Source organism: Ochotona princeps, chromosome 20 (assembly GCF_030435755.1).
Source record: "Ochotona princeps isolate mOchPri1 chromosome 20, mOchPri1.hap1, whole genome shotgun sequence".
In the NCBI taxonomy this organism is placed as follows: Eukaryota; Metazoa; Chordata; class Mammalia; order Lagomorpha; family Ochotonidae; genus Ochotona; species Ochotona princeps.
Window position 1 is genome coordinate 25,394,383 of NC_080851.1, and position 22,385 is coordinate 25,416,767.

The 22,385-nt window shown below is 43.9% G+C and overlaps 1 protein-coding gene across 1 annotated transcript in view; it reads right to left on the bottom strand.

Annotated features, from left to right (window-relative positions):
* The window catches only part of CHN2 (chimerin 2), a 262,947-nt gene that overhangs the window by 84,985 nt on the left and 155,577 nt on the right, over positions 1 to 22,385 (bottom strand). The window contains exon 4 of the mRNA XM_058678065.1: positions 3,651 to 3,682. Within this exon, the coding sequence (XP_058534048.1) occupies positions 3,651 to 3,682 (32 nt within the window). The remainder of the gene's footprint in view (positions 1 to 3,650; positions 3,683 to 22,385) is intronic.

Here is a 22,385-nt window from a genome sequence, read left to right on the forward strand (position 1 = left end):
GATGAAAAGTACACAAACAGGTAATACAGACTCAAATGAGCAAATACAGGGAAGAAAGTCTGGACCACCTGTTTTTCTTGCAGCGTTTTTGCTCAGTCTAAAAATGAATCAAAATGCTCCTTTTTGAATCATGGGAATGACAAAAGTACAACTGCCAACTGAGCCTTCAGTCCAGACAGAGAGAACTGTGCAATTCCTGACTGCTAACGAGCGCCACTCATTGCCACCAGCTTGGTTCAGGAGTGCTGGCTGTTCACCCCAGTGGCTGGGTCTCTGCAAAGAGCAGCAGCTAATTGGATATTCTGAGGGCAGGAGTTTCAGGATATGTCTGGAAAGTGTTCCTGTTGCTCTTCCTGAAGGCAGCATCTATCTCCCTTTTCTACCCCTGAAGGACAGACTGGGGAGGGCTGTGGACCTGGCCAGGGGCAGCTTGGACCTCCTATGGGCAGGTGTTCCAGGCCTGCAGACTGGAGCTGGGTGGGGGAAGGACAGATCCAGCCACCTCCAGGCTAAACAAAGACAGCTGCTCACCCCTCACATGGGCCTGGAGATCATCAGGCTTCAGAGGCTGGCGGTTGAAGGCTGGGGTGGGGGTTAGGCCAGTGCCCTGGAACTCTACACACTCCCCAGAGGGCACGGACTCTCTTTCAACGACTACCCAATCTTGGAAGACATTGGGGACTCAATCAGGGAAGAAATTTTCTCAACCAAGTTAAATCCTTTACATTCTTCAAAGAAGAGAGGAGGGGCAGGTAAAACAACCCCTCTCTTCCTCACCCCGGAATGTACAGAGCAAATGAGAGGATGAAGACAGCGGGTGAAGATTTGAGAACACATCCTTTCCTGGACCTGCCAACAGAGGACAGAGAAGCTAGCAGCAGCCTGGACTTGCCCTGAAGTCCAAGGCTCAGAAGGGAGCTTTCTGCATCCCAGGCTTACTTTTCAAATCTCAAGAGCTGACTCCTGCATGGGGACAGGTGTGCTGTGACCAGAGTCCATCCTACCACTCCCCCACACTGCCAGCAGAGCAGTGTCCCCAGCTCTTGAGCAAGGAGAATCGGAGTCCAACAACACTGGGCATGGGTGGAATTGGGACTGGTCGGCCAGTTTACAGGGATCTTGGAGGAACAGTGGGGTTATGGATGGTGAGTGAGGCCACTGGAGCGTGAAGAGAAGCCTCTAGTACAGTGTGAATCGGGCTGGACGGGGTTGGACAGACACTCTGGGTAAAAAGGGCGGGGGGGCGGGGGCAGGCCTTGCAGGGACCCTGCAGGAAGGTGTGTGTGTGTGTGTCTCAGGGTGCACATCAGAAAAGCTGCCTTGGCTCTCGCCAGATGGGGCAAGAGTTGAAATCAGAAGTTGTCAGCTTGGGATGTCCATGACACAACAGAGCAACCACAGCAGAGGGGGGTCCCCAAATCAGAGCACAGGGATCTGGTGCTGCCCCAAGGCACTGCCAGGGGCAAGGGTGGGAAAAAGAGGGACTGGGATCCCAGGCAGGCAGCTAACTAAAAGCAGTGTAGTCTGAACTTACTGGCTTGGCAAGTTCAAGCAATGGCTGGCCGTAGACAGAGTGCCCAGAAACCAAGTCAATTGTGTAAAAGAAGAACATGACCATTTTGTGCACTTGATGATCCGGGATGTGGCTCATTATATTTTCTGCATGATTTGAAAATGTCCAGAAATCTAAGCATAAATTTCAAGTGCATGATTGCAATTTTTTTTAAAAAAAGAACGGAAAGAAGTTAATAAAGTTAATGAAGATTTTGTGGACCTGTGAACATTTCCCCATCTTTTACAGTTTTTCCAAGTCAGCAGGTATTAGTTTATTCACTCTTTATAAAACAAAACTAATGCCTTGCCCAATGAGGAAATTCAGAGAGTTGAGAGAGAAAAGGAAGCAACAATTTCAACAGTGCGGAAATAAAAGCTATTGTTGGTAGTTTCTTATGAGTTCTTGGGGGAAAAAATGTGCAGGAGCATCTCCTGAAAAAAAAAAAGGTGTATTGTATTTTTGCATGAAAGGAATACAACCCTTTATTTTAAGAAATGGATGAGGGGGCAGGAGTTTATAACCACGCTCTGATGCCCTCTTCCCACAGTGAAACCTGGGTTCATGACCCTCTCCGACTCCAGTTCTGGCCAATGCAGACCCTGAATGGATTGGCTCCATGGACTGGGTTGCTGCCACCCACATGAGAGGCCTGGATTAAGCTCCAAGCTCCTGATTTCTGCCTTGGACTAGCCCTGGCTGTTTCATGCACTTGGTGAGTGAACCAGCAGACTCTCTTTGTCTCTCAAATAATAAATAAAATTTTTTAAAAGAAGGAAACACAGAAACTGAAGTTTATAAGCTAATTTTCTTGTGATACCTATAAAAAATATCTCCTAGGTCTCTTCTCACTATAAATTTTAATTAAATTGGGGTTGAGAGGATGGAAGCACACAAAAAAATTAAATAAAAAATTTAAGCAAAAATATACAGAAAGCATTTCTTTTAGAATTCATGTATAAAGTATATGAAAGAACTTTATTTTTTGGTAAAAAAAAATTAGATTAAAAGATAAGTTTATTTTACTACAAAATTTGAAAACTACAGTTTTTTATAATATGCATTTTCCATTAGCTTTTTGAAAATGGCTCATATATGATATTTCCATTTTCTCTCCTTTATAAAATCATATTATCTGTGACATACATTGAGGAAAAAAGTCATACTACAACTCAGATTGGCTACTACAGCTTTGGGGGTGGAGGAGAGAGGAGGCAGGCTTCCTGAGTTGGCATTCTAGCGGTGCTGGTTCAATTCCCATGGCCTGGCAAGGGAGGTCCTCAAGTGCAGCCATGGTAATTGGGCTGGTGCACTGGCATGGGACCACTACGAGAGTCACTGGTTGTGAAGATGAGGCCCCAGTGGTTAAGAGGAAAAGGAAGGTGGTTTGGGGTTGGTCTCAAGAGCTGGGGAGGTAGAGCTAAAAGAGATTTTACCTCCAGATTGGATGTGGGAAGAAAAGTGATGCATGCATGCTCTCTGTGCTGTTTGACTTGACCCCTGGCAGGGGTCTTAGAAAGCACATTATTTTATGGTCATCTACTGTCTTTGCAGTAGGTTTCTGAGAACGTGGAACAATATAAGAGTCAGAATTAAGAGGGAAATGGGGAAGGGCAACAATGATAGCAGGCAAGGCAATTGGCTAGGATCTCCAAGTCAAGTGGAATCATCCCCTTGGTTCTATGCAGGGAAGCGGGCTGCCTTGCCTGAACACTGTGCTTACTGAGAGACGCACAGCCACCCAGGAGGATCACTGGCACCCCCGATGTCGATAAGGTATTGCACTAGAGAGTGGGAGAAAACACTCAGAGAGAGGCCTCACAGTCAAGGCCTCGCGGGCACTCAGTGGCTGCTTTTGTGGAGCAAACAGTCCTGTGAGACAGTCTTCCTCCCACACTCTGGGAAACTAAGACCTGAGTGGTACCAAGCAGATGCAATACAAAGAGCTCTGATTGCATTTGTTCTTATCGCGAAACTCCTGCACAATGGATGTGGGGTGAGGACTTTATATTAGAGAATTTTTAATATTTAATATTTAAATGACACACAGAGTGACTACTTATTAAATTATTAAAACAAAGAATAGCAGAATACATACTCTCTTCCATAATATTTTGGTCTGTTTTCCACCTATATTAAAAAGAAGAAAAATATTAATAATGCATTTTCATTCAAAGCAGCTCAACACAATTAAGACTCAAACAAACAGGGCTAGGGTCCCAATTGGTAGCTTTCTTATACAATCTATCTCCCAAATCGGAGATTTGTGAACCTGCAGCATCAACCCACCCCACTATCTTGCGCAGGAATGATCTAGCCTCATCCCATTTTTCTAATCATTAAGCTCATGCCCCACCCCAACATAGTCACTTTATAAAAGAATTTCCAAAAGAAAAAGAAGATGCCGCTTAGTCATATTAAGGAATTTATGAACTTTCTCTTGATGGAGTTAAAAAAACACATGATTTCTGGCATGAATAAAACATCAGCATGTATTTCAATCTTCACCTTGTTGTTTGTTATTTATCTATAGTAAAGCTGAGAGAGAACCTAGATTAGGAAAAAACAAAACAGACCTAATTTGTTCTGTTGCCCGTAGAATCAACATTCCAACATTCTTCCCCCACCCCACCAAACAGCTAATAGGCAGAATGCCATTTGTCACTAGCCATGCAAGACATAAAATAATGTGGGAGTTGACTAAAATCACAACTTCCTGCAACGGTTTTATCATCTCAGTTTTCGTCTTGAGTTCATCTCATAGGTCTGGGATCCCATGTATGGTAACACACTTTCACAAGATGCTGTTGGAGTTAGAAATTAACATGACTGCTCATGTTCAGCTCTGCTTCTTCTGGTCTAAGAACAAAAGATTAGTGAGCTCAGAATACAATAAAGCGTGACTGGGTTATCAAACGTTATGACAGCAAGCTGAAGTTTATGCGTTGAAGTGGAGCATGAGTCTGGCAACTATGCTGTTTCCAGTCCTTTCTGTCAGCAGTCACATGGGCACAAGGGTGGAAAGTCCACACATTGGCCATCTCCTGGATTAGCCGGCTCCCGCTCTGCCCAGAAAATGCAGGGATGCTTAGCAGGCAGAAGGATGCTAAGGCAAGAGGCTACAAGGGTGGAGAGCCATATCTCTGTGGACACACTGACAACACAACCCAGGACAAGCTGGGATAAAACTCATCATCTAGACAATTCTAAAGATGTGCTCAGTCTTGTGTGCATTTTACATCTGAGAAGCACTCAACCAAGAGGTGCACTCATAACTCTTAATCTTCAAGACTGGGAGTCTGTGCAGTGTCATTTGTGAAGATTTAAATAATATCATTAATGGGAGCATGAAGTATATAAAACGGTGTTTCATTATCGGATGTCCTTTCTATAAATGATGTGTGCCATTAACTGTTCAGGCTGGTAAGATTTTTAATATGAATTGAGTATTTCATCATTTGTACTGTTCTGTTGGCTTTCCAAGTTCTTTCTTACTTTAATGATACTGTAGACACAGATTGCAATACTAAACACACCATAACAGAAAAGTGAACAGAAGTATCATAAAATGGCAAAATACAAAGATACTTCAAGACATTCATGGAAAAATAAATTAAGATGATCTTGGCACAAAATTTCTGAAATTCAAGCATAGATTTTTCATAATATGCATTTTCTTTACATCCTCCCATTCTCTGAGAGGCAATATTCCAAAAAATTTGAACTGATTCTCTATACAAGCATGGTTTATTTCTACCTTTTTGGCTGAACCATATACATAACACAGGTTGCAAAGCTTAGTGTAGTTCCCAACCCATTCTCTTTTATCTCACTTCCCCAAAAGAAGAATAGTTAATCAAACTTTCAGGTGGGCAGCATGGCAGATAGAGCCCACTATTTACTCCCAGCATGAAGGAAAGCAATAAAATGTGGAATGTAATGGACTCTTAACAAGATGCTAATTGTTTTCAGTTTATCCATGAGTCATACAAATACACAACACACTTATTAGGTTCAGGGCTCAGTCCTGTCATTGCTCAGAAAGTAATGGTCTTGCAGGTGCTAGGCAGGGGGTTCTGTGCTCACTGCAGGAAAGACATACTTCAAGGGACATAGAAAAAAGGAAAACAGGGAAGTCAATACTGATGGTGCCTTGAGGGATAAGGACTAGAATCCCCAGAGCAGAGTCTGGCCCAATGGACAAATTTTTTCTATATGAAAACCACCAAGAAATGAAACAAGATCATTAGCTCATGTGGGACAGAGTAGAGTCATGGAAAAGGTCCAAAATATCAAATGAGACATACATGAAAATAGTTTCTGTTCATTTGAAGTTCCAATTTAGGCATTCTGGTTGTTCTTTATCTTTCTTATTTTTAACCCAACAGCTAGAGAACAGATAACCATCTTGGGGTGTGTGTGTGTGTGTGTGTGTGTGTGTGTGTGTGTGTGAAAGAAAGAGAGAGAGAGAGAGAGAAAGAAAAATATGGTTGAGAGAAAAAGTCAAGAACTTCTCTCTTTTAAATCTTTTGCACACAGGAATCTGAACGCAGTCTCTATAGCTACACTTCACTAGGTTTCAAACCACTTGGGAGGCACATTTCTAAGGAAAATGGTCCTAGAAGAACGTCTACATTTCTAATGTGGCATGCTTCTGGTGTCTCAGATCCAGACAAACACAGTGCCAGAATTCCTTGGGACCAGGGACTTGCCTGCAGAGACCAGCAAGCTCCTCACTGCCACCAAGCACTTAAGGGAGTCTGATTCGTTCACCATGCTGGTGTGCATGGGATCAGGACCGTCCTGTGAAATGTAAATTTGATTTTCTAAAGAAGCACTGCATTTCAGATGCTAGTTGCATAAGATTTTCATCCATGAGTACGAATGAAATAAAGGACAGCTGATAAAAAAGAAAGGAAAGCAACACAGAAGTTCTTGCCTTCTCAAACAGAAGGCAACTTGATAAAAAAAAAAAATGGGGGACTAATTTAGGTGGTCCCAGAGACTCAGGAAAAGAGGAAAATTCTAAGAATCTCAACATGCAGGGACGTGGTTTTTGGCGCTCCCTGCCACTGTCAGCAGGAATGTTACAGGGTGGGATCTGCCATGCCTGCCCTTGGGTTTAGTACTCCAACTCCAAGAAATGAACGCAGCCAAGCTATGAGAAAAGGAAAACAATGTAGGACACATCACTAGATCCTACAGCGCTAGATCCTTCAGTGGAATATCACAATGAGCACACACACGAGTTCTCCCTGAGGTCCAGGCAGCTCCAGTGTACACGGGGTGGCCGTGCAGGATCGTGACAGACACTATAAACACAAGTGAGGCGCCAGCAGTGAGTTAAGACTCTGTTTGCTATGCTGGTATCACTTATGGGGGCACTGGTTCAAATCCCAGCTGCTCTGCTTCTAATTCAGCTTCCTTCTTATGTGCCTGGGAAAGCAGCAGGTGATCTGCCAGCCACATCTAAGTGAAATCCCAGGCTCTTGGCTTCAGTCTGTCCCAGCCATGGCTGTCGCAACCATGTGGGGAATGAATCTCTCCCTCTCCTTCCATCACTCTCTCTTTCTAATAACTAAGTAGATACATCTTTTAAAAGCCACTGAATATTTTATATTCAAGCAGGCATCATCAATAAGAGAGTAAGATCCCCCCGCCAGGAGGGACATAACATGCCACAGATGGCCCTGCTGATGAGATCATTGGAATTCCTCTTTCTGCACTGCCCTATGACACACACTGTTCCTTCTTTAGAAGATCCTTTCAGCTCCATTTCTCTAAGAGTTATCCAGACATTTAAAGCAGAAACTTGTGGATGCTTGTTAAAGATGGAAGATTCTGGATTCTCCACTTTAGACCAACCAAGCCGGGATGTATAAGCATGGAAATATGAGTTTTGTGATCAAGCCCCCATCAATGATTTTTTTTTAGCACATCAAAAAAGTCAGAATCACTTCTATATAGAACACATGGGCTTGACAGTGGATATAATTTCAGCAAGCAGGTGTAAGTGATTCATAGTCAAGCCAGCACATGGGATAAGTAATCAGACTGAGCATGATCATAAGATAGCAAGATTTTTACTGTGACTTACTCTGAGAAAATCTGAGAACAGACTTTGACACGCTCTAATTCAATACGGACTTAGTGAAGATAGAAGCACAGCTTCTTAAGAAAACTGACAGGAAGGACCATGCTCATGCGAACTGGCCCTCTGTGTCCTCTAGTTCTGAATTTAAGGATCCAACCAACTATGCATTGGAAATATTCAGAATACAATTTCAAGAAGTTCCTAAAAGTAAAATCTGAAAGTACCATACACAGAGTACTACCCCGAGTCTGTGCAAATGAAGTGACGGGTAAACACTGTTAACAGGTGCAATAAGTAATGAAGAGGTGATTTAAGTATATGGGAGGGGTGAGCATGGTACCACAGGGAGCTAAGCTGAAGCTTGGGACACACGCATGCCATGTACGCATGCATGTCTTGGGTCCTGACTCTTGTGCACTTCTTACCTAGCTTCCTGCTAATGCACCTGCGAGGCAGATAGTAACCTAAGTATGTAGGCTCCTGCCACCCACGTGAGAAAACTGGATGAAGCTCCTGGCTCCTGACTCTGGATGTTGCAGCATCTGAAGAATGACCCAGCATATGCAAGACTTCTTTCTTTCTCTGTGAGCCCTTCCTATAAATAAATAAGTAAATCTTAAAATAACAAAGAATACAAGAGAAGGTATACAGACTACATATAAATATCACACCATTTACATGCGGGACTGTAGCTTGTGTGGATTTTTGTATCTGTGGGAGTTCCTGGAACTAATTCCCTACAGAGACTAATAGATGACTGTGTGCTGAAATACAATCCAATTTTGTGACTTTATATTCATGTCCCGAATACAATTAAATCATCAGTGCTATGACTACTGCCACCGGTTTGGTCCTGACAAGTTGGTCCATGCTGTGCACATAGTGTAGAGGAAGCCAATGTGGATGTCAAGGCTTCCAGACCTATGACCTCATCACCACCTCATGACATCCCACACTCCAGTCAAACAGAATTATCTTGCTCTCCATAAGTGCACTTCTTCCAATATGTTCATCACGCTTATCAGCTCTGTTCTTAAGATCCTGAATTCTCCTGTAGAAGGGACAGAAGCCACAGTGGTTCAGGAGCAGATTTTGGACTCAGATCACTCAGCTTTGGAGCCAAGCCTGTTTAGCCTTAATCAACCTACTACTCTGTCTGAGCCTGGGTTTCCTGATCATTAAGATGGAATGGATAGTAGACGAACTTGCCTGCTGGGGATTGCTGCAGCAGGTGGATGAAGCAGCAAAGTAAGGGGACCAGCGCCTTGGCCTAGCAGCTAAAGTCCTCGCCTTGAATGCGCGCCGGGATCCCATATGGGTGCTGGTTCTAATCTCAGCGGCCCAGCTTCCCATCCAGCTCTCTGCTTGTGGCTTGGGAAAGCAGTCGAGGACGGCCCAAAATCTTGGGACCCTGCACCTGAGTGGGAGACCTGGAAGAGGCTCCTGGCTTCAGATTGGCGCAGCTCTGGCCATTGCGGCCACGTGGGGAGTGAACCAACAGACGGATGATCTTCCTCTCTGTCTCTCCTCCTCCTCTCTGTATGTCTGACTTTCCAATAGAAATAAATAAAATAAAAAGAAGAAGGTAGGAAGGCAAGCTGCAGTGCCAAGCCCCAGACTGTCCAGTGAATAGCAGCTACTGCCAGCATCCCAAGAGGACCTTCTCTGTGCAGGAGCAAAGGATAACTCCCTTGCTGTGCTCTTAGAGCCTCCTCACATCTCAGCACTAGAAACATTATCATCTCACCATATACTAAATATGTCACTTGCTAGTTTCTTCTCAAACTTCTCTGTGGGTGTCTTGTAGCAATTTTGTCTGTATCATTGCTATCTTCCTACGATGTCTCCCCAGATATTAAACAGAATAAATGTGGGCAATCCCTTGTTACCTGACTTTAATCTATTCCTAAAAACAGTGTCAGGCAGCAAAGTTTCAAATAGTAAGAGTCCCTATTCCATGACTCAACACATAGGAAAGTAACAATTCATTTTTTAGAGCATCCCAGCAGAGCAATTACCCAAATATTCCTAAAATATTTCTAAGTAATCATCTAACCACCTAAGGGAACTTCCTCACACAATGTAAAATATTGTAAAAGCAGCTACCTCATTCTCTGACACTAAGTGGTATAACAAGTAGGCATGTCTGTAAGCATTCTAAAACTGAGTGGAACAGGTAATTCATTATCCTTCTGTGTTGAGTATGTATTACAATAATATAAAAAGCAATAAAATCACACTGCCATTAGTAATTACACCTGACTTCATATGATCCCCATGTTCTTGGCTTAACCAAATACTGAAGGACAAAACCCTCAGGGAAACTGTACTATATGTTTAGACGGAAGCCATTCTGAGAGGCAACCTCCCTCCATATCCCAGTATCTGGCAACTCAGGAGGTTTCGCTGGAGGCCAGCAGCACTGGCATCTCCTTGGACCTTGCAAGCATCTCCCAGGATTTGCCTTTCAAAGCATATTCACAAGCACCTAAACGTTTGAGAAGCTACTGTACACATGAGCATTCATTAGAACAGGTTTTTCATTTCTTAAAGATTTTTTTTTTTAATTTGGAAGGCAAAGTTACAGATCTACAGAGAAAGAGAAAGATTTTCCACCTGCTGGTCCACTGCCCAAACTGGGCAGAAGCCAGCAGTAAGCAGCCTCTTCCAGGTTGCCTGCATGGATGCAGGCCTACAAACTATTGGGCCATCTTCCACTACTTTCACAGGCACATTAGCTGGGAGCTGGATAGGAAGTGGAGCAGCTGGGACTTCCAACCAGCACCCACAGAGGATGCCGGTGTCACAGACAGGGGCTTGACATGCTACACTTGAATGCTGGCTCCTCTAGCAAGAGTGTTCCAAGAGCAAAGGGTACCTGTGCTCTTCAGACATTCATAGAATGAGGTCAAGAGTACAGAGGCAGATTCTGGCTTGATAGTGCAACTCTCTCCGATCCAGGATGGGTTATCATTTCCCTCCACTGTCATTGAAACTGGAGTCATAAGCGTGTACTGTTTTATAGTAAGATCATTTCAAAGATGAGATGACAGACTGCATACAAAGATCTCTACAATTGGAACACAGTGCTAAGAGTTCAATATTTACTGTGTCTGTACTTTGCCAGGAACTATCCTGAGTATTATCTCACTTAGGTCACTAAATAACACTACAAGATAGATGAGTGCTATTAACAGGAAGCCACTGAACAAGTAGCTAGAAGAACAGTTTGAACCCCTCGATGGGGGCATGAGAGGCCTAGAGTGAGCCTGGATGGGGGCCAGATGGGGGCCAGTGTTCACTACAAGACTTTACTGCTACTCCAGCAAATACAAATCAATGCTGGTGGCTTCATTGGCTCTCTTTCCAGGTAGACTCAATACTGGATTATCTGAATGGTCCATTATTCTTCTTGGCCAAGGCTGAGCATCTGAAAATCTCTTTCAAATGAACTGACTCCCATCAATGAAAAATTCAGATTCATTCTGGCATCTTAGATGTACTGATAATTTGGATCTCTCCAATATTTTCCAGTGATTTACAATGAAACGTATTTCCAGACCACCTGGTTTCTTTCTCAATTTATTCTTCTAATTTTAAGGAAGAATCCTCTGTATTTTACATCGTGGGAAGGAACAGCAGGGTGACAGCTGCAGAGAGACAGGAGGCATAATCCTTAAATAAGTCTGCTTTCTAGTTCGATCATCACTGCCTAGATAAGCACACATTCTTTTTATATTCAGACCAAAGACATTAAAAGAAGATTGTGAGTCCTTTGTAAACAATGTTTCCAATTATTGAAAAAAAAAAAAAAAAGCTTGGATAATCCCTCAGCAGCTGGCATTTGTTGAGTTTGTAATTAATAGAAATAATTCAACTACCCAATTTAGAACCCCTAACATGGGACATTAAGACTGCTGGGTTTTCTGAGATACAGGTCATGGGGTGGGGTGGGGCAGGAAAGGCTTCAGGAGGGGAAGTCTGCGCCAGAGAAACAGGAGTCATCTCATCCACACAAAATAAACACCTGCCCTTGCTTCCTAAGTAGATGTCAAACAGCTCTAGTAAAGGAAGAAGCAAGAAAGCAGCAGCACAAACGCTTCCCCTCCTGGAGACCAAGGCCATAGTATACAACAAAGTCTTCATCAGGAATCCAGTTTTCTGTTTGCTTACAGCATGGCCTTCCTGCTCCTGGACTTCTGGCAAGGGACTGCAGCCTAGCCCATCTTTTTTTTTTTTTTTTAAGATTTGTTTATTTTTGTTATAAAGTCAGATATACAGAGAGGAGGAGAGACAGAGAGGAAGATCTTCTGTCCGATGATTCATTCCCCAAGTAACTGCAATGGCCGGTGCTGTGCCGATCCGAAGCCAGGAGCCCAGATTCTCTTCTGGGTCTCCCACGCAGGTGCAGGGTTCCAAGGCTTTGGGCCGTCCTCGACTGCTTTCCCAGACCACAGGCAGGGAGCTGGATGGGAAGTGGAGCTGCCAGGACTAGAACCAGCACCCATATGGAATCCTGGCACGTTCAAGGCGAGGACTTCAGCCATTAGGCCATGTCGCTGGGCCCAAGTCTAGCCCATCTTAATCAGAATGACAAAACCTATTGGTCAGCCCCTCTGTAATAAGCATCCTTAAAACCTCAGCCACGGTTTGGCTATGTTCTGCAGGTACACACAAGTCAGGCACTTGGATGGCTCATTCTGGCTGTTCTCTGAGTTCAGAGATGTGTTCAGACACGTGGTAAAGAGGACTTAGGGAGGACTTAGGACCAATCTCTGTCTTCTTTTCACCCCCTGCCAAGATTTTTCCAGGAATTTGATACAATTAGAATATTTTAGGTCAATACTTCTCATTGGGAGAGGAAGTAATTTTTAAACTCCAGGGGACATGTGACAAAATATGAGACAGTTTTGATGGCCACATATGGGAAGAGGAGGCTCTGTTGGCATTCAGGGCGTTGAGGCCAGGGTTGCTGCTAATCTTCCTATGAGAAACAGGATAGCTCCCTACAGCCAAGAGCTTTCTTCTCTAAAATGTGGAAAGTCCTGCTTTACACACAGAAATTTGAACTCTTGAGTAATCCCATTATTTTTTTTTCTTTAATTAAAACCAGGGCTGGCACAATGGCTCAGTGGCTAAATTCTTGTCTTGCATGCACCAGGATCCCATATGGGTACTGGTTCGTGTCCCAGCTGCACCATTTCCCATCCAGTTTTTTGTTTGCAGCCTGAGAGAGCAGTTGATGATGGCCCAAAACCTTGGGACCCTGCACGCATGTGGGACACCCGGAAGAAGCTCCTGGCTCCTGGCTTAGGATAGGCTCAGCTCCACCTGGGGAGTAAACTAGCAGGTGGAAGGTCTTTCTTTCTACATTCCCTTTTCTTTGTAAATCTACCTTTCCAATAAAAATAAAACAAATCTATTTAAACTCTTTGAAACCAAAATATAACAAGAGTAAAAAGGAGGTGTTAGCAAAGAATCTGTTTTGGATAATGCTGATAATCTCTAAAAAATTTTTAAAGAGAAGACAGCAGTGATGAAATGCCTCCAAATACCTGGGGAGTAGCCCAGATGAATACAAAATGGAACAGAAGAAAATGTCAGGAAGATGAATAAGGTAATCCCTTCCCTGCTTGGGAAAAATTTCAACAATGTAAACTGAAGAAAAACACAAAAGAAAGAAATTTAACTTGCTCCTTGAGAATAACCAGCCATGCTATGCAAACATTGGACTAAGCATCAAATCCCTTCCTATTCTGGGACCCCAGGCTCGCAGCAGGCTGCCTGCAGACTGTGCCCTAATCACTGGGCTGGAAACAAGACTCGGCATCAGACAGAGCCCTGGACACAGAGCACGTGCCAGGAGCGGCACAGACTAATGGTTATCCAGTATAGACCTCAGTGGAGTCCTAAATTTCTAAATAAAGCAAATGTTCACCTTAGCAGTTAAGATGTTTGTTAGGACATCTGTGCCCCATTTCAGAGTATCTGGGTTCAAATCCTGGCTGCACTTCCTAATCCAACTTCCTGCCAATACACATCCCAGAAGGCAGCAGCTGATGGCTCAAGTAGGAGAGGCCTGGATGGAGTTTCAGGCTCCTGGCTTCAGCCTGGCTCAGCCCTAGCTGCTGCAGGCATTTGGGGAGTGAACCAGTAGATGGGAAACTCTCCTTGTGTCTGTCTCTTTGTCTTTCAGATAAATAAAAATGTCCTTTTTTGGCCTCATTATTGCTGTTGCCATTGGATGCGGATGGTAGGGAATGCACCTGTGATGACACCAAGTGAGATTAGCCATGCTTTCCATTCAGGGGCTGTTCTCATTTCCTTCTAATCTACCTTCCATCTTTCCTGACTCCACCTGTTTTGGGTACTCTGGAACTGTACATTCCCGTGCAATGCAAACTTCCAGGGTTGGAGCCAGGGTATTTGTAAGAGTTGCCAAGCTCTCTTGGTGATTCTGACATACACCTCGGTTAGGTCCTGTCTCTGAGTGGCATTCCAAAACCTGGAGACCATGAACACCTGTCAAGAAGCTCCGGGCAGGGGTTTGAACTCACTCTCATAGTAGACCTCCAGCAACAGCAGCACCCTGGGCTGAAACCCACTGTTCCCTGCTGAACTCCCCTGCACAGTGGTTCTTGGGGTCCCTGTGTTGGCTCCCAGAGTGCATCATCAGCCCATCTTGTTTGAACAACTCAATCTTGCTTTGGCCCTGAGCTGGCAAACTCTTGGCTGGAGCTTGGGAGTCATGATCTATTCTCCTGAAGCCCACAGTTGGATAAAATGGCAGTTGCCTCCTATCAAGCCAAATGCCACAGAGCCTGGCTTTCCATCAGGCCAGGAGGACCAAAATGGGAAGACCTGATCTCCCTTCTCCTCTGAGATTTCTGCAGACAGACATCTGATTTTAAAATAAGAGATCATGGCCAGAGATGGTATTTTTACATCTAACATCATATCCTTGCTTCATGATGCTTCTTCCCTCCTGTGGTCCCTCTGCTAGTGGAGACTCTGGAAATGATTTCTGGGAATAAGGTTCCATCAGTACAAGTCACTTCTGTGCTACCCGATTGCCTATGCTTTCTCAAACTAAATAGTCCTTGTTCTTTTAACCTTTTCTAGTAGGTTCCACTTTCCAATCCTTCATTCATCTGTATTATTCTCTCCAAAACACTCTTTAGATTCTTCACATATCTCTCAAGCTCAAAGAGCTTGAAGTACCCAATAGAATCGAATTAAATTAGGGGAAAACGGATGCTGCTGTTACACTTGTAAGGGGGAAAAAGACGGGGTGAGTGCACTCATTTAATTCCTCACTCTTGTTAGTAAACTCCTTCTTTGAGAGTGTAGTGGTGGTGAGGTCAAGCAGTAGGTTACGTATTTTGGACAAGGCAGAGATTTCTCTCACTCTCATTCTTCTCCCAGAAGGTTTTCTTTCTATCCCTCCTGGGAATCTGATAATATTTGATGTCCACATCGGTTTATAAAATTAATATGCCTCAAGAAAAAGGAAAGATAGGCGAGACTTGGAAAACAGTAGGGACTAAAGACCTGTCTCGTGGATTTTCAATCATTTGGCATTATAGACCCTACGGAGTCTTTTTAGACTGGTTTCCCCCCATCACCGTCTCTCCACAATACTATAGATTAACTATATATCTGTTTATGCATGAAAAGAGTAAATTTGTTCTTTTCTGTAAGCCCTCCAAGAACCAATTCCTTCCTGCTGGGGTAGTATCGCTGTCCACTAAGAACACACAGTCCAATGAGATCTACATAGTCTGATGTCTCGTTTTCTACCATCTTTGCCTTCTTTTTATGGATGGAAAAGCAGCAGCTTGAAATGATTAATGCCCATGCTCCACAGCCCACCAAGGCCAGCAACAGACTCAGGCTGCAGGAGATCTACTATTCATTTCTCTACATTATGCCAATGCCATAAAAAATCCAGAAGCATGTTCTCTATTATTATTATTTTTTTAAATTAGCATTTCTGAGACAGCTACTTCCCTGACCAAGTAATTCCCAACCTGGTAATAAATAAAAGAGTAAAACATGCATTAATGTTTGTCCTTGCTTGCAGGCATTCTTTTCCTGATGAGTTCTCTAGTCCTTGTTAAAGAGTCTTGAACACGGCTCACACTGAGATGCTCTCTGCCTGCCAGGGTTGTGTACCCAAGGGGATGTTTTCATTCCCGGGGCCAAGTCATTGCTCTTTTGACACAGTCTCGATTTCTTCTTGACATTTGTCTCTTAGAATTGCCATCTATTTGGTAGACTGTCCGAAAGGTTAAAAGAGTTACTCAGCAAACACTCATTGACACATCACATAGATTCCATATTCTCTTAGCACATAACTCTTTGTCCATGCCTTCATCCACCCTTCAATCAAAATGTGTTTCAGAGAACTTTGCAGACATCAAATGTTTCAGCTTGCCAAATCATTAGTCAAAATTCTGCACCAGACTGGTTTTTTTTTTTTTTAAAGATTTATTCATTTCATTACAGCCAGATATACACAGAGGAGGAGAGACAGAGAGGAAGATCTTCCGTCCGATGATTCACTCCCCAAGTGAGCCGCAACCGGCCGATGCGCGCCGATCCGAAGCCGGGAACCTGGAACCTCTTCCGGGTCTCCCACGCGGGTGCAGTGTCCCAATGCATTGGGCCGTCCTCGACTGCTTTCCCAAGCCACAAGCAGGGAGCTGGATGGGAAGTGGAGCTGCCGGGATTAGAACCGGTGCCCATATGGGATCCCGGGGCTTTCAAGGCGAGGACTTTAGCCGCTAGGCCACGCCGCCGGGCCCCAGACTGGTTTTTAACAGGAGGGAGATCACCAGCTTTGTGATTGAAATTAAAGTGAGTGCAGTTTATGTATGCTCAGATGTTGTTACCAAATAGACTTCAAATACTTCTTTCACTTCTGTTTAAGGAACACTAGGACCCTTTTCCAACAGACTACCGTTTCTGACAAGTGAGGGGGTAAGGAGTGAGAAAGCAAAAACCTTGTTTCCTGCAACTGTCTTAGCCACTTTCATCCATTTTCATGTATTACATATAAATACCACGTTAAGTTGTATCTTAGAATGGCTTCGAATAAAAATCTTCCTAGGGCCCGGCGGCGTGGCCTAGCGGCTAAAGTCCTCGCCTTGAACACGCTGAGATCCCATATGGGCGCCGGTTCTAATCCCGGCAGCTCCACTTCCCATCCAGCTCCCTGCTTGTGGCCTGGGAAAGCAGTCGAGGACAGCCCAATACTTTGGGACCCTGCACCCGCGTGGGAGACCTGGAAGAGGTTCCTGGTTCCCGGCATCGGATCGGCGCGCACCGGCCCGTTGCGGCTCACTTGGGGAGTGAATCATCGGACGGAAGATCTTCCTCTCTGTCTCTCCTCCTCTCTGTATATATGACTTTGTAATAAACTGAATAAATCTTTAAAAAAAAAATCTTCCTAAAGTACACACTATAATTCTCTCTTCACTAACATTACACAAGAATACTTCATACAGTTCATGAAAAATGGAATTAACAGACAAGTTTATTTTGACACACACACACACACACACAAAAGCCTACGCATAGTTTTTACACCATGAATTTTTGAAGATTCCTTTCATGAGTGAGTTTCAGATGCTCTGCATGCAAACAGATTTACCTTCTGGTTTTACATCTGTGACTTTTTTTGAAGTATCTTTTTATGTGGAATTTTGGAGAAGGTAGAAACTAAAGACCAGTGTTGCCAATGTGTAAATGCCAGACCCAGTTCTACATAAGTGACATGCAGTCACTCACTCCTCACAGTTACGCCTTTGGCAGAACCATGGGTCAGTGACCTTTGTGAAAACGGCTCAAGAGGAACTATTTTAAGCTTTGAAGACCACTTCATCTCTGCCTCAGATACTCAGCTCCAGCACAGGACACAGAAGCAGCCATGAGCAACGCATGCTGCTATGCGCTAATAAAACCTTATCACACAAACAATCAAGGGACCTGCAGTTTGCCAAGAACCGCTAGACGAACAAATGCAAGTCCATTCTCAGACATCAATTTGAGAACATCTTACAGTTGGCTCAAAACATGCATTTGCCAATGCCTCAAAGCCCTTTTGATTTGATGGTAGATCAAACCATCTCTTTGTGCTCATGCCCTTTCATCTCTTACTGCCCTGAGAGCGGAGAATCATTAATTTTTAAGCTACAGTGTACTGATACCAACTTAAAAAATCACAACAAACAGCAGAGCAGAAATGGCTGGGTTGAGTTATATTTTTAAATAACTAAGAGTACTGAAATTCAAAGGTGTCTGTAATCCTTGAATTCAAAAGTGTTGGTGCCACATCATTCAGTACAGTCTCAGAGAAGTCATGGAAGCCTGAGACCCACAAGAGAGCCAAGGGAGATGCAGAGAGGTGTAATTACAGACTTGGTAGAGACCCAGGGAGTAACAGGAACAATTCATCAAACAATCACTGTGTAATTACCTAGAAGGACAACAAGGTGCTGGATGGCAACCCACACGCCTTGGTCAGGCTATGCCAGAGTTATTTAATTTCCTTCCATAGTAGACAGGGAGATGACACCTCTAGGTAAATCAGGAGGCGGAAGGAGATACTATCAGAAAGGAAAGCTGGGTTACACTTCCTGACAAGACTGGGAGACAGAGTGCAGGCACAGCTAATGGAAAGCAAGACTGCAATTTGCTGAAGGACACAGCCAGAGGTGACTGATACTGAGCCTCTTGGGGACAGAGCTCACAGCTGAACCTGTTAGTCCGGCAACGCTGGGGCAGTGGCAGACTGAGGCAACAAGGAGGGTATTTATTTTATTTACTTTTTTTTTTCTTTTGGAAAATCAGATATACAGGGAAGAGGAGAGACAGAGAGGAAGATCTTCTGTCCAGTGATTCACTCCCCTCAAGTGGCTGCAATGGCCAGACCTGCGCTGATCTGAGGCCAGGTGCTAGGGGCCTCTTCCAGGTCTCCCACATGGGTGCAGGGTTCCAAGGCTTTGGTCAATCCTCGACTGCTTTCCCAGGTCACAAGCAGGGAGCTGGATGGGAAGTGGAGCTGCCGGGATTAGAACCGGCGCCCATGTGGGATCCCCGCATGTTCAAGGCAAGGACTTTAGCCACTAGGCTATCGCACTGGGCCCCTAGACATGCTTTTATTATCAAACCAACCACCTAACATCCTAAATACAGAGATAATCACCCAGCATGCATGACGGACTGATGGAAGAACCAGTATCTTGGAAAATGGAAGCATAATTTGAAATGTTCCTGACATAATGATCAACAATTTGGTTGTTTTATTGTTAGTATTAATGCAAAAGCACATTAAAACCAGAAAGAAATACAGCAAGGATTTTTGTATAGTCCCAGACAAGGAAAAAAAATCTCAAACACCTTAAAACAAGTGGAGATCACCACAGCGTATACTGAATATGAACACAGATGGGTACAATGCATAAGAACTCACTTCAAGCAGATTTTTCAATTGATCATACACACACGACTTGACATACAATATCAGAAAGTAGAGGGTGGAAGGCAGAGGTCTGAGATGAGCCAAGTGATGAGTTTACCCAGAGCTGTGCACCTGCTCCTCCGCTCAGCTATCCCAGGCCCCACACAGGGTGTTAGTCAATCTGAGCTCTGAGCCACACAGCAGATATACATGGGCTGCTGTAGGTAGCAACCACTACAGATGTGTGCTGTTTGCTTTCTGCCTGGGTCTTGTCTTCATCTGTCTCCTGCTGCTATGCCAGAATACCTCACACTGAGCAATTTGTAAATAACAGAAGCTTATGAGGTTCCTGGTCCTAGAGGTTGTGAAGTCCAGGGACTCAGTGCTGGCATCTGGCAGGGGCCTCTGTACTGCGTCACATGGAGGAAGGGCAAGTGAGGACATTCAAAACCAAAAGAGAAAACGGCCCAACTCGCCTTTCTGATTGGAAGCCCATTCCCGAAGGAACCAACCCAGTGCCTTGATAACAGCCTTCATCCATTCTTCTGGGTGGCATCCCTATGACCATGACCCATTCACTTTTTAAAAGGCCCTGTCTCTCAACAAGGGTACAATCACAAGCCAGGCTTTCTCTCTCTCTCTCTCTCTCTTAATATTTATTTATTTTTATTGGAAAGCCAGGTTTACAGAAAGAAGGAGATACAGACAGAAAGATCTTCCATCCACTGGTTCACTCCCTAAATGGACACAATGACCAGAGCTGAGCTTATCCGAAGCCAGAAGCCAAGAGCTTCTTCCAGATCTCCCACATGGATGCAGGATCCCAAGGCTTTGGGCCATTCTTTACTACTTTCCCAGGCCACAAAAAGCAGGGAGCTGGATGGGAAGCAGAGCAGCCAGGACCTGAACCAGCACCCACATGGGATCATGGCATGTGCAAGGCAATGATTTGGCCACCAAGCCACTAGCAGGGCCCAGCAATGAGTTTCAAGTTATATTCTGGAGGGGACCTTCAGGACATCAAAGATATGCATGGTTGACCTTACAGAGCCCATACTTTCCCATCAACACTGTGGCCTTGCTTGCACCCCTGCCATCAGCACCAAAGCAGCATCTTGGTTTATAGTTGTCACAGGCTAGGCAAGCACATGCGCTGATGCAGTATGCTGCCAATTATCCACATTTTTCCAAAAACAATGAGCTATACAACACAGAACTCCATCTCAAGTAACCCCAAGTAAGAGAAGACACATTCAAGTCTGATTTGAAGCAATAAAAGGCATTCAGAGAGATTCAGGAATATTCTAAGCGGGGCGGCGTTGCGGGATAGTGATGCCAGTATCCCTTCTTAGAGCGTGGTTTAGAGTTCAGGCTGCTTCACTTCTTGGACAGCTCCCTGTTAATAAGCCTGGAAAGCTGCGGAGGATGGCCCAAGCACTGGTGCCCCTGTGACCCATGTAGAAGACTCAGAGTTCTCATTTCCTGACTTTGGTTGAAAGTAGTTGATAGAAAATCTGTCTCTTTCCTTTTGCTATCTCTCAAGTCTGTCTTTCATATATATATGAATCTCCTTAGGAATCTTTCTATTAGATCAGGCACTGGTGCCGCTCCCCCACACTTCCCTTTGGCCATCTTTGCCTCAGTCCACACTCTGGCACAAGTGTTTGCTGTTCCGGAGTGGTTTCCTCCCACTGGCTTCCTTGGTTCAGAGCTGATGGATCGGCAGCAGCTTCGCCTGCAGAACCGTTATGCAGATCTCTAATCGCACTTAGGAAATGTACATAGGTCCTGGTGCACTTGCAGGCTCTGCATTGCCTTGGAAGAAATTCAAGCTATTTAAGAGACAGGGAATTCCTTTTCGGGAGCAGGGAAGTTTTGCATTTTGGTGCACCACTGTACTCACCAATAAGAAAACTTTGTTTTTACAAAATGCACAAAATGTCCAGTTCCATCTTTGGGGAAATACACTCATTTGTCAATTTTTTAGCATTGGTTTTTCTAAAAGATTCTTTTTATACTACCACCAGTCTAAAAGTAAAGCAAGTCCATCTCAGGGCAAAAATTGCTTGAAGAAAAAAAGCTGATGCATTAGTGAGTGAGATGAAAGCCTGCAGGAATAATGATGAGAAAGGCCACTTATTCTCGGTTGTGTCAATATTAAGAGGGGAAAAAAAGAGAGCAAGGGACAACATCTAGGATGAAAAGAATAGAAATATTTCTTCCTTGGGAAGAAATAACCTTCTGATTACTAGCCATAAAGCCAATTAAAAGGTAATGACATTGATTTTTGTTTGTGGCTCATACAATCCATCTCATTACTTGAGAGTCAGATCTTGTCTGAATGTCTTGAATCAGTCAAGTTTTCACATTCCACCAAATGCATTTTTTTTAAGACATGGCTTTCAGTGAATGAAGGCTTGCAGGAAGCAGGGAGAGAACTCTGGGACAGTGAAAAATCCCTATGAGTTCACTTGAAATCTGTAATTTGAAATACATCCTGAGTTGAGAATGATACAAGCAATCAATAGGGCTTGCTAACATCATCCAGACATGCCTAAGATAAACAACCCAGGCAAGGAGACTGCAAAGTCTGAACTGGATGAACAAAATTTTCAAAAGCATGGTGCAGAAGTGGTATGCTTTTGTAGAGTTCAAAGAATATGTTTTATAAATCCACATAGGAAGGGGTCAAATGGATAGCAAATCAGCAACTCTAGCAATGCTAAAGATGACAAGACACACATAACGAGGCGGAAAACAAATGCCAAGATTCACTGGTAACAGCGATGCTCCCTGCAAAGCCAGTTTGGCCACCGTTGTTTGTGTTTCCTCCAACCTCTGATAGTCAACCAAAAAACTGCTTCTGATTAGGAACCCAAGAAATCTTAGTTCTCAAATTCACTTCTGAATTAAAAAAAAAAAGGTTTCCCCCAATAGATCATTCTATGGCAAGGGAGAAGGGAACAATTTGAAATAATAGTGCGTAATTTTATTTCCCTTTTATGGAATTATTTTTTTAATAATCCCACATTCACTGCAGCATTTCCCAAAAAGATAAATGACACCACATCATTTACTGTCACAAAGGAACTTCTCCTTCTTGGGTGTGTCTTTTAGCTTATTCTGGGGAAACCTGACTGTAAACTGGTCATGCAAGTAGATTTTGAAATTTTGGCCTCAGGAAAAAAAGAAAAACTAAAAAGAAACCTGGTCCATTCCACAAAAAAAAAAAAAAGTACCAGTCTCTGTTTAAGTACCTTGACCACTGCCAAAAG